Consider the following 13,173-nt stretch of genomic DNA (forward strand, 5'->3'; position numbering starts at 1 on the left):
ATTTATGATTCCCATATATCTTTTTAGTAAAACAGAAATTCTATATGTGTTACGTTTCCAACTATTTTTTGTTAATAATAATTTTAATTAAAATTATTTTTATAAGACAGAAAATAAATAAAATTATACATTTTAATTTCTTATCCTTCCTGTTTGGGGTGCATTGAATTTATCTAAATACACTTCACTGAAGAAGGTGGTCTAGAACACACATGGCTGCTAAAACAGTTATGTTTCAGGACATCAGATCAGTGACTTAGTGCCAAATAATTACGTTAAGAGGTACTGGTCAGTACAGAAAGATCTGTTACATTTCAGTTCTGGTATCTGAGTCAAAGATTCCAGCCTGCGCTTATCTTATAAGTAGATTATGGTGATAAATCAAGCCACGGGGTCCTAGCAACATTTTGTTGTCAGGTAACTGTGGCAAAGCAATCTTTCTCACTCTGTTCTTGCTTTTGAAACGTCTGTGAGGAATGGCAGATGTGGGAGTCAGAGGACTGTATGCAAAAGCAGTTTTTTCTGCTTTATGAACTGCCAATTCCCAGTGATGTGCTGAAGCAATGAAACAATTAATTCTGCTAGCAGTAAAGAGCACAGACAGCCAAACAAGCCAAAACTGCAGCCAAGGGTAGGTGTGCTGTGCTCCATGGCAGGCTTGATTTCCTTCTGTTTACATCCTATGCCATAAATCATTTGTGGGTTGTTTTAAATTGTTACATTATCAAATTATGCAGATACCACATTAGATAGTTACAAGAATCCTGCATTAGGAAAATGAAAAAGGATGTGTTTCCCTTTCACCCAGTATTTTAACCAGCTTTCTGTCATAAGAAAGAAAATGAGTGGTTTTAAAAACATCACCCACAAAGGAAGCTTGAAAGGATTAGATCTGTTTAATCTAAGATAGTGTGGACACAAAACAGTCTGCAAAAATATTGTTTCAGAGAAGGAGGAAATAAACTGTTTAAGGAAGTAACACCTACCCTAATCTTAATGTAAGTCTCCAGACCACCTGAGCACCAGAGCTGCTTCTGCATTCTCTATACCCATGCTTTTTTGGGTCAGGATTGACTATTCCCAGTTACGGAAAAAGTAGTTCTAGGAGATAAACCTTTGCTGTTCTGGAGGCATTCCGTAAATCTTAGTACAATATTATTTCTTTTCTTGGTCTGAGGTGATTAGATTCTGAGACAAAAAACAGTGCAAGGACAACAAATTTTGCAAAGGTGAAATATCAACCTCTCCCTTTTAACTTCCTATTTGAAAAGAACCTGAGAAGCTGTTCTGCAAGGGATTTGTGCAGGTCTGTGTTGTTTGGATGGAAGGCGGTTAAATACTTTCTTCTCACTAAAGATAAAATAACATCTTTGGGTTAATGGGTTCTTTTGTTCACAGTTTGGTTTTAATTTTTCGTCCTCACAACAGATGTGTCTTTTGGCAGTTTCCAGAAGGAATCTGTAACTCAGCAGCTAGACTTTCTTCCAGGACAGCTGCATTCAAATCATAGACAATAAAGCAGATGTCAAGTGTATGCTGTACATTTTGCCCCTTTCCTGCCCACTTAAACAATTCGTTACAAAATCCCAAGCTAGGTTTTACTTTTAACAGACTCAAGTGCTAGGAAACAAACTAACATTTTCTTGCTTCCTCAAGCTGCCTGTCATATAGTAGTACATAGATGTATTCTCATGCTCAATTTGAATTTCATCTCATTAGATAGTGCCCTGTGCCATTGCACAGTAACTTGGGTTTAAAGACGTATGTCTTTTGTATCCTCTTTTCCATTATTTGTGTCGTTGTGGAAGTCATTTCATGGATGGCTTAATCATAGTCTCAGGGGTCGTGCTTGTTTTTCTGTTTATGGCATTCCAAAGAGGGGACAAAAGTGGTCCTTTCCTAGCACGAGAAAATACCATTTTTCCAAATGTATATAAAAAGATGTGGTTATTAAAGCATGACAGTTATTTTTAGTCGCATTCACAGGAGGCGAAGTTGCCTGGCAGTCGCTTTCCTTTGACTTAACTGAGAAGTCCCCTGCCTCCCAGTTATGCTTCTGTAATGGACCAAATCTGTTCTGAGCTGCTTCTCATCATACACTGCAAACTGACTGGAACTTGGTTCCACTCCATTTGACTGGTGTGCTTTTTTCCTCCTAGATTTCCATCCATTTGTTTCCAATGCATCCTCATTTTCAGCTACTCCATTAAATGTAGATAAAATACTCTGAAAATGAGTGCTAACACACAACAGAAAATTATGGTCTCTTGGGTAATAAAAACAAAATACATCATAAAGGCAATGAACCAGAAATTGCAGAACACACTGATCTGAATTTCCTTTATTCTGCCAGGCTACCAACACAGAAGTAGTCTGTTAATTTTCTTGCTGAAAGAAAGTATATAAATTTTTGTGTTGACAAAGAATTTCAACACAATGCAAATACAGAAGGAAATGAAATTTAGAAAATGGGATCTGAAATCTAAAATTTCAGGACTTCAGGGGTGTCAGATGGTTTTTTAAAAGCATGGAATATCTTTAGGCTGTTTTTCCCATTTCCCTATCCTAAGTTGATTAAAACATAAAGTAGTTTTATAATTCAAATGCTTGGTTTTATTTATTTTGAATATTTACTTTTTATAATTGTGATTCGTTTCATGGCTAAAGGTTCATTTAAGCTGTTAGGCAGCAGAGGTGTTGTGATTCTTTTATTTTTACATTGAAAGTAAGCAGATAAATAGATAAATTATGCAATTAAGTCTTAACCTGTTAGCCATTTATTATCATTATGAAATAGAAATGTTTCCTGATTCTATGAGTAAATCAAAACTGGGTTTGGTTTTGGGGAAATAGCAAAGTTGCCAAATTCTATACACTAAAGATAATTTAGGAGTGGAGCAAACACTTCTTTTGAATCTATGAATGTGTTCAGGCACTGTTATATAAAGAATTACAGTAAAACATGTTAAGGATGTTAATTGTGGTCAATAATAATAAAACCATGATAGCATTGTTGCAATTTACCTTGTCACTGGGAATTTTCTGTCAGTGTTAATTTGCTAAGAAACATATGCTCATTACCACAAAAATCAGTCCTTAGATTTTTATTACCTGACATTTACTTTTGCTTACAGGCTGTCTATCCATATGGACGATGAACTTCGACACATTGCACAGAATTCTCTTCAGGGTCTACTTGTTGACTTTGTTGACTGGCGAGAGGATGTACTCTTTGGTTTTACTAATTTCCTGCTACGTGAAGTGAATGATATGCATCACACCCTTCTTGACACTTCACTGAAGTTACTGCTACAGTTGCTCACACAATGGAAGCTTGTAATACACACTCCAGGAAAAGCTTCTGAACAGGCAAAAAACAGATCTTCAGAGGTATGAAATTAGAAGATTTGTGTCCTCGCATTTGTACTAATTGAAGACAGAAATTATGTTCCCTGGTGTTGCTGTGTTCTATGTGTTTTGTATTTACTCACCTGAGAAGAATTCACTATGTAATATTTTTTAAGGTAATTAGTTCAGCCCTCTTTTGAGGACAGCTATTTCCTTGTGTAAGACAGCAGATGTTATTGTTGTTGAGCAACATGAGAGAATGCATGTCAAACTGAAATAAGCATGTCAACAAAAGCATATAAAGTGAATTATTTGTATGAGGATGTTGCAGAAGGACATTTTCCCAGGACTGAAACACCAATAGTACTAGTAGGAATGCTGGGAAGAGTGAAGTGGATCTTCCTTTCCTGTCGCCATTTCATTTGGTTGATCCAAAAACATCAAATCCCCTGATTGTTTCTAACAGCCTGCTGTCTTCATGTGTTACTAACGTTCCTGGGAACTGAACAGCTTTGCTCTGCTCCTCCCATATGTGCTGTCCCACAGATACTTGCGTTATGAGAGATGATTTTTCAGGCTTCTTATCTTCTTACCCAATCACCTTGGAAATTGTTTCCTATGCACAAGCGTGATGTCTGCTTCATATTGCAGAGGACCCTCGTTAATAAGTAATAGTAGTTCTACAAAAACATAAAAAAGGCAAAGCCATTCATACTTTTCAGTAAATACTGTTGCACCTTACTTGTGGGGTGCTCTCTTTCGTAAGAGGTTCTAGAGACCACCTACCAGGATAAAGGGCTGCCTGATACAGGATCAAAGAAAGACCTGAGGATCCTGCTGTCTGTAGTAGAAGGATGAAGTCTTCACAGTCTGACTTACCCCTTCATTTTTTTAGGGGAGTATAGAACAAAACAGGTAGCTGAATTGCAAATTAGATGGAGAGGTCTGGCCATAGACTGGTTTTGTGGAATAGGGTAAGAAAAAGTGACAAAACTTGGTGGATTGAAGCAATGCTTTCTATCTCCTGCTTAGCATTTACATGGCCTCTGCATTTTGGTTCTTTACATGTCATAGTTCAGTTAAATATGTCTTGTAGATCGGGTTTTCAAACATGAACACTCATTTTTTTCCCCGTGCATTATTCTACAGTTGATACCAAATGGATCCAGCCACAGGATACAGTCTGAAAGAAGCCCCTATTCTAATGTCCTACATGCCGTTGAAGGATTTGCACTGGTTCTGCTGTGTAGTTTCCAGGTTGCCACACGTAAACTAGCTGTTTTAATCCTCAGAGAGATACGTGCTTTGTTCCTGGCACTTGGCCAGGCAGAGGTATGATTTTACTTTTCTGGAACTTTGAATTAGTATTTTCGAAAGATAAAGCTCAAAACTAATATTACCATTGCTTTTAACAGAATTGATGCAGTGCAGCAGGTATACACTTAGTTTATAAATGTTTTTATGAAAAACATTTGGTCTAAGCTTACCAGTTCTATTTGCCTTACCATTGCAAACCTTTCTGTGGTTTGCTAGACAATGTAACGTTAATAACATTTGCCCTGTACAAGAATTTGCTCAATTTGAATGGAAACATATCCAGCAACTTAATACTTTCCCTTGGCATGATGTGAACGTAAAAGATACTTTTTGCTGAATGGAGCATTTCTGTATCGTCAACATTATAAACTTTTATTGGAAATGAAGCTAATTTCTGTAATTCTGAAAAAAAGCACAGCATACAACACATAGAATATTATTCACATACATTTTCCTTGTATAGTAAAGTCCTCTAAGTCTTTTTTATGGGTATAGAAGTATTGAAACTCATATGTATCAATGGTCACAACTCAGTGAGCCATCTAAATGCCTAAGAACACAAATATGTGTGTTCATAGCAAAGGAATGCTTTAATAAACAGTAAGCTAATTTTTTTAGTCTTTTGATACCAGCTATCCAAAGTCATAGGGGATTTTCTGATACGCGTTTTTGTTCAGTAAACAGTGAACTATAATCACAAATTAATTTAATTTCAAACCACAGTCTGGACTTGGTTCTGAGATTAATATGAAAAAGACAAAATGCACCCATCATTACCAATGTATTTTTTAGCCATTTTAGATTCGTGACACAGTTTTTAGGTAGCTCTATTTCATGTACCAGAAAAAGAAGAAATGAAACAATCTGGTAAGGAAAACAGCTAACTTCTGCTCTCTCTGTTATGCAGGATGATGACAGGCCTATGATCGATGTCATGGATCAATTAAGTTCTTCTATTCTTGACAGTTTTATTCATGTGGCTGTTTCAGATTCAGTAAGTACTACTTTACTGTTACTGCTAGTGCTTACATAACACATGGGCATAACAAATACTAGACATGAAATACTAAAGATACAGCTGCTAGAAATTAAAGGACTCATACAGCTTTATGGATCCAGCCATCTACCCAAGTGTTCCAAGTCTCCACAACATCCCAAATGATCTGTTCCATGAAAAAAATAACGTTCTGTGGATATAGAAGATACTACATACAGGAAAAAAAATAATATATAACCAAAGTTACAATCAAAATTACCTAAATTTTGAACCTGTATCCTGCATCTCAAAGAACCATTGAGAACATCTTATTTCCATCACCACCTAATGCTTGGAGTGGTTGTAACTCGCTCACTGAATCACTCATCAGTCCTGATGTTCAGAAAGGAATAACCTTTAACTCTCACGCATGCTGAGAAGTGACCCTGTCTGTAAACCTAAGCATAAGCTTAAGTAATTCAAAGGTGAGGTGAATCTCTGCTTTTGCTCTGTCATGGGCCTAATGATCTAACATTAGAGGAAGTAGAGAAGCCACAAGCAATTCGGATGAGAAAGTATTGGCAGGAGAACTGATAGATCGGGCAACTTGTTTTGCATACTTAGAGATTAGTACATTTGTCCAAAGAGCAGAAACTTGGAGGCACTTTTCAGCCTGATGAAATTTAAAGCAACGATCATTCCTTACCGCATGACTGCTGTAACAGCAGCTTTCCCATGGTAGGAAGGGGTGAAATCAGGCCATTGTACAGCTGAAAACAGACAAGATGTAGGATCAAATGCTGATCGAGCAAGAGCTATTCTGACTCTGTAAGCCAGGAATTAGGAAATTCAGTTGAAACAACAGAATTTGTTTAGGGGTGTTGCAGTTTTTATTGGGTATAGGTTTGGATCTTGTGCTTTAGTTCTATGCAATAATAATATAGCAAAGCACACTTGTTGCCAGTGTACCTTGTTTCTGACAAGTACAGCAGGGACTGGTAATTTAGTGATTATTTTTGTAACAGTGGATGGAGGATGCAACTGTTATATCCTGTCTGAGGTCTGATAACTGAATAGTAAGATGCCAAAATACACATGTTTAAGGTTTCATTCCACAAAGTTGTTTTCCTGAGAAAATACTAACTTACACTACAGAAATGGCCTGTTGATATGATGAGAACCCTATTTGCCACTGAAGGAAGCAGGATTTAAAGTGGATTAAAACTGTTCAAGCTCCTGCTTCAGCCTCTTAATTCCCTACACACGTATTCAAATGCCCTGCAAGAATATTAATTAATAGCACTGGTATTTATCATACTGTCATAGCACGTAGGAGTCTTAATCATGGGCTAAGGCTCTGTCTGTCTGTTCGGATGATGAACATAAGGACAGTCTATACCTATTACAGACTGCAGCCTTATACAAGATACAGTGGGTGGGTGTAGGCAGCAAGGAGAATAGAAAGTAACAATGAGATGTTATTGGTCAGCATATGAGATAGTTGTAGAGCTTAAGGGCAAGTTTTTGTGCCCGTCATGGTAGATAGGAGCTTTAAGGAGGAACCAGAGGGGAAATAATGAGGTAGCTCTTATCAGCATTTGTAAAAAGCTCCTCCTGAGTGAAAGGGCAATGTGACAAGAAGCATAAAAGTATTGGTCTAAAAAATCCAACAGAAGATGGCCATGGAGCTGGAAAATAAAGACAAGCACTGAAGAGGAACATAGCATGAAATAAATTAATGTCACTGTGATTTACTTTTTTCTCTCCACAGACAACAATACCCTTAACACACAGTGTGGACTTGCAGTGGCTGGTGGAGTGGAATGCAGTCCTAGTAAACAGCCATTACGATGTAAAAAGTCCTTCCCATGTCTGGATATTTGCACAGTCTGTTAAAGACCCTTGGGTTCTCTGCCTCTTCAGTTTTCTTAGACAGGAGAACTTACCGAAACATTGCCCTACAGCTCTCAGCTATGCTTGGCCCTATGCTTTCACTAGGCTACAGCTGATAATGCCTCTTGTGGATCCAAAGTAAGTGGAAATCTGCATGGAGTTTCTTTTTTATGGATTTGTATGAGTTTACTACAAACTGTAATAGTCTCCAGTTTCAGTCTCAGTCTGTAAGACTTGCAGAGTTGCTATCCAACACTTGTCCTGTTCAATAGCAATGGATGGCTAAATAGCATATTTCATTCCCTTTTGATAAATGAATTCAATTCCTCCAAGATACTGAGGAATTAAGACTGGAAACTAATTTCAATAATTTAAATTAATTATATTAATCATTTTATTATATTTAAATGATAATTATAATGTTTTTGTTAATTAATTTATAATTAAATTTAATTTTTAAATTCTAGTATTCCTGTTAATGCAAAGAAAACAAGTACAGCAAGCAGTGGAGACAACTATGTCACTTTGTGGAGAAACTATCTTATTCTGTGTTTTGGAGTAGCAAAGCCCAGTATTATGAGCCCAGGGCACTTGCGTGCTTCAACACCAGAGATCATGGCTACCACTCCTGATGGAACAGTGAACTATGATAATAAGGTGATGTACCCTGCTTCAGGCAAATTATTCTGTATTTATTTAGAAAAGCCTTAAACTATATTGGTACGTGAAACAGTGGTGATGAAAGTATTTCAGCTGGGGGAATATTTTGTTATACACAAACAACTTAAGGCATGTAGTTAACAACTATAACATATGTTTAACATGAAGTGTCAATAAGTATTTGGCAAAAGCTATGGCATTTTCAAATTTTTTTTTTTTTTTGCATTCTGGGTTATGTATATTCAAAGTATAGACATTCTGCATGTGATGTGTTTGAAGTTAACCTTAGCATGTCAACCCCTTTCTTTACTTGTAGAGTTTGTAGAGTTTCTTCAGTTTGTAGATTTTTAACATTATTAAGCAATAAGGCAGATTTCTGAATATACATTGTAGGCCTGCTGGACATGAAGGAATATTATATGAAATATAGTTTCAACTAGCAGAAGCCTGAGAGGAGCAGTAGTGAAATAATAAACTCTGATGATTATGATGTAGCCGGCATGCAGTTAGGCTGGTGTATTAATATTCGTAACAGTAAAATCATTTCAGCATGTTTTAAAACTACATATTGATTCTTGGACAATGCTATTTTGTAAAGAAAAAAATGTTTTTACTCAGTGTCGATGATGCTGACAATGAAATGTCAATGATTTCTTAATATATTTTAGGCTATTGGAACTCCATCTGTTGGAGTCTTACTAAAGCAACTAGTGCCTTTGATGAGACTTGAAAGCATAGAAATAACAGAATCACTTGTATTAGGATTTGGAAGAACAAATTCTCTTGTTTTCAGGTACTTACTCATTTATCATATTCTCAATTATTTGTTTCTAATTCAAATACATTACTTTTATTGTAATTTAAATATACTTGAATATTTGTTTACACTTCAGACATTAATTTTTATGTAATAAATTTAATACTGATGCTTGTTAGAGGAAACTAGATTTCATTAATGACCTTTTTTTTTTTAATTTAGGGAATTAGTAGAAGAACTTCACCCACTAATGAAAGAAGCCCTTGAAAGAAGACCAGAGGTTAGTTGAGGAAATTAAATGTACTAGTTTCTTTAAACTGCAAAATGAATTTTCAAGTAGTGGTTTTTTTCTCCTTGAAAAACAAAGATCCTCTTTTGTACTAAGTAACAAGTAAATATCTGTGTGCCACAAGCATTTTAATAGCTGTTTATAAGATCATAATTTAAATAATTACATTAAAAGTTAGTTTATTTTTTTCAGTGATACAAAATGTACAATATAGAAATCCATTCTAAGGAAAAATTTCCAGTCAAATATGTAACCTCCTCATAGAGAAATCCACTTTCAGTATCTGAAAAAAAAATATAACACAAATGGGCTACAAGCGCATCTCACAGTGGTGGTCAGATGTGCTTTTATTTGCTTCAGAGGCAGAGTCATCTGTTTCAATTCTAGTTGTCTGTATTTGTTCATTGTGAACACAGCAGGTTAACTAGAGCAATTCATCAGCATTTTCACCTTCATTGTAGCATTTCCTTTGTTACAACAGAAAGCAGTGCCAGAAGGGATTCCAACAGATCATCCCATCCATCCAAGAGAGGATGAACTAGTCTTGTGTAATACCTGACAGATGTTGTTCAAACTAGTCTTAAAAACCTCTGGTTCCTCACTAAGCAGTTTAGTCATAGGATGTGTATGCAGCTACAGAAGAAAGCCATGAGTAGAGCTGGAGTACTGGACCTGAGCTGCTGTTCTGTTCAATTTTCACAGCTCTGGAGGTTGCTCACTCCCATGCACAAGCCCCACAAGGCACCAAGCCACTATACACAGTCTTCCAAACTACCCCAGCTGCTTTTGCTCTGCAATGCTTCTCATTCCCTTCCTCAGAGCCAGGTTACAAAAGCACTGCTCTGGCTACAGCACAGCCTTCGTGTTACAACATGCAGTATGTGATAAGAAAGCAGTGCCTTGGGCCAGAGCAGCATTGCATGAGGCCTGCTGGGCAACGTGGGGACAGCCAGCCTTCTTGGGGTCTTCTGGAGCAATGTGAATATGAGGCCATCTGTGCCACTTGACTCTGGGGCCCCGAGCAGTCCTTGCCTCTGTTTACCAGCGTAGACACAGCCATTGTGTCCATGCAGTTCTGCTGAGAAGTCTGCATGGCTGCATACAGAAAGCTCTGAGTTGTTACTGTCCTCTGCCTACGCTAGTTTATCTGGTTCTCCAGCAATTTCAGATTGTGTATTCACTGCACTGTCTTCCACAGAAGTTTCAGTAAGGTTCCCTAATGGTGACCTGGTGTGTTGTCACTGTCTGCCCAGTCATAGTTTTCCATGTGAAAGTCATGCAAAGAATGGTGAAGAGGAAGAACTTAAATCAACAGGCAGACAGAGGTTCTCAACTATGGCCAATGTAGCAATAAACAAACAAAAAAATCACTCTGCAGGAACTTCATTCATGTTTTTACATAGACAATTCTTAATAATTCTGTGTCCAGCAAACATCTTCTACTGTTCCCTCTCTGTGCTGCTTTGCACCTCAATTTCTTTGTGTGCCTTCCATCCCTATGAAGTCATTGATTTAAAGGTCACCTGTTTTGATACTGGGCAGAAGTGGATTAATGTATGTGTTAGAGCAGCCACTTCCTTTTCTGCCTTTTGCACCCTTGAAGACAACTTGGACTTGCGTGGCCTTTTCTGAAAGCATACATATCCAGTCCACCCTCAGGAAAGGAAGCATGAGAACACAGATGCTTACAGTGTGCTCTGAGAGCAAATTTAGCACATGGAAATGTCAGTAGAGATATGTGAGAAGAAGGAACCACAATATTAATTCACATACTGCTCCTGCTATGAAGAATTGGGCCGCCTTCCTGCAAGCAGTGCCACCCAGGAGTGATTGTACGGGTCAGGTAGCTACAGAGAACATGGCAGGCCTCCATGCGGGCAGGCAGGTATCCAACACACCAGAAATAACTTCCCTGAACTGACATATGCCATGACTAGAAAGAGAATTATCAAGACAGCCAAGAACTGCAGGGGAAAACCAATATGGACATTACACAAGATCCCCCGTGGAGGGACTGGCACAGAGCTTGCCGTGGTGCAGTGTTACAGCATCAGCTCTGATGGTAGTACAGGAGAGAGCTGTGCTTGTTCAATATTACATTACCAAAAAAAAATGTTTTTTTTTTCTCTGCATGTGCTTCCTGGAACCTTTGAGGTATAAAGAGAACAAACCAGGGCTGTAAGTAGGACAAATCAAATGGCATAATGATTTGATTAAAAAATTGGCTAAATTGCTGCAGTCTGGGACAGAATACCGGGGAAAGTGTTGCTTTTCGTATCCCAAGCATCTACTACTGGCCATTGACAGGGCATTAGTACAAAATGAGATAAACCTTTGATCTGATTCAGTACTGTAATTCTTACATTCTGAAGAGGAAAACATAAGCTTTCTCTGAGCTTTTCTTGTCCTGGCAGCAAATTTCTTTGAGTGCAATTGCAGCTTCTTGACCTCTCATATTTTTGCTTAGTGGCGATGCAAGATACAAAGAAACAAGTCATTTTAGCCCTTCAGCAAAGAGCAGTCCTTGTTGCATTCACATCTTTCAGGGCAAGATAGATGACAGAAAAGACAGTTTCTAGAAGATAATGAGATACAATGAACCAGTTAACAACAGTGCAGTCCTGTTCTACTGGAAGAGTATGTTAACTGTGTGTACAGCTATTGCAGTCAAAACATCCAGGAGCAGTGTACTAGAGTGGTGTCTACAAGGAGCTGGCTTGATTATGGGTGATAATGTAGCTTCAGCATTACCAAGTTCAAGTGTAGTTAACCACTAAAATATTTTCTAAAGGTCTGGATATCTGTTAACCGCTTTACAATGCTTCTGGTGCCCAGAGTAGATGGTGTAAAACTAACATGAATATCCCTACTACCTGAAGATAGCACAGAAACCTTGAATATTAAATAATTTTTATCCAACGTTTCATTTCCATGCTTTCAGTGAGGACTAAGGTAGCTGCTAGCAATTTGTCTAAGGACAGCTGGGCAAATTTGGTCATATTTATTTCTGTGTTGATATATAAGTACGCTGTTATTATGAAATACGCAAGCAATCAAGATCTGTCATGAAAAATATGCTTGAACTGGAATTTTTAAATATCCACTGTACAGACATTTTTGAGGTTACTAGTTCTTAATTTATGCATCTATGCATATAAAAATGGTTGTATTTTTTAAAATTTCAAGAACAAGAAACGTCGAGAACGCCGAGATCTACTAAGACTACAGTTACTGCGAATTTTTGAACTACTTGCTGATGCTGGTGTCATAAGTGACAGGTAGGACCACTTTATCATAAATACTGCTCTTTACGTGAAATAATTTTCAGTGTTTACAATACTATGTCACTGTTATTTGAAGAATTGTGCAATACATATGGAGGGATGCTTGTGTATTTCTTCAGAAAGCTATAGTATAACTGCACTGTTTTTATTTTAATGTACAACTTTGCTTTATGCTAGTACAAATGGAGCCTTAGAAAGAGATACATTAGCCCTTGGAGCCTTGTTCCTAGAGTATGTTGATCTGACTCGCATGCTTCTGGAGGCTGAAAATGATAAAGAAGTCGAAATCCTTAAGGACATGAGAGCGCATTTCAGTGCAATGATTGCCAACTTGATTCAGTGTGTTCCAGGTACGGTGCTGAATTGTCTCAATATGTTATGAAATTGCATTTAATGTATTTATTGGAAAAGTCATTTATTTTTTCTTCTTTTCTGTTTGTTAGTGTTTGTGAATATTGAAAATGTAAAGGGAAATGTAGACAAAAGAGTTCTGAGGTCTGTTGAGTGTCAGATCAAAAATCCTGTTGAGGCTTGTAGTAGTCACATATAAGAACCTTCTTTTTAAAAGCCCAGATAAGAAATTGTCTGTAACCGTCTGGGGCTCCAGGTTTCTATGACATAAGACTTTATCTGTCTCCATTTGACTTTA

At 37.4% G+C, this 13,173-nt stretch overlaps 1 protein-coding gene across 6 annotated transcripts in view; it reads left to right on the top strand.

Annotated features, from left to right (window-relative positions):
* FRY (FRY microtubule binding protein) overlaps positions 1 to 13,173 on the top strand; it is a 196,095-nt gene that overhangs the window by 106,033 nt on the left and 76,889 nt on the right. For all 6 annotated transcript variants that reach the window (XM_082761847.1, XM_082761848.1, XM_082761849.1 and 3 more), the window contains 9 exons: positions 3,135 to 3,390; positions 4,498 to 4,680; positions 5,573 to 5,659; positions 7,413 to 7,672; positions 8,002 to 8,191; positions 8,863 to 8,987; positions 9,174 to 9,231; positions 12,427 to 12,518; positions 12,702 to 12,874. In XM_082761847.1, coding sequence (XP_082617973.1) covers positions 3,135 to 3,390; positions 4,498 to 4,680; positions 5,573 to 5,659; positions 7,413 to 7,672; positions 8,002 to 8,191; positions 8,863 to 8,987; positions 9,174 to 9,231; positions 12,427 to 12,518; positions 12,702 to 12,874 — 1,424 coding nt within the window. The remainder of the gene's footprint in view (positions 1 to 3,134; positions 3,391 to 4,497; positions 4,681 to 5,572; positions 5,660 to 7,412; positions 7,673 to 8,001; positions 8,192 to 8,862; positions 8,988 to 9,173; positions 9,232 to 12,426; positions 12,519 to 12,701; positions 12,875 to 13,173) is intronic.

Source organism: Aythya marila (assembly GCF_965140915.1).
Source record: "Aythya marila genome assembly, chromosome: 1".
NCBI classification, from domain to species: Eukaryota; Metazoa; Chordata; class Aves; order Anseriformes; family Anatidae; genus Aythya; species Aythya marila.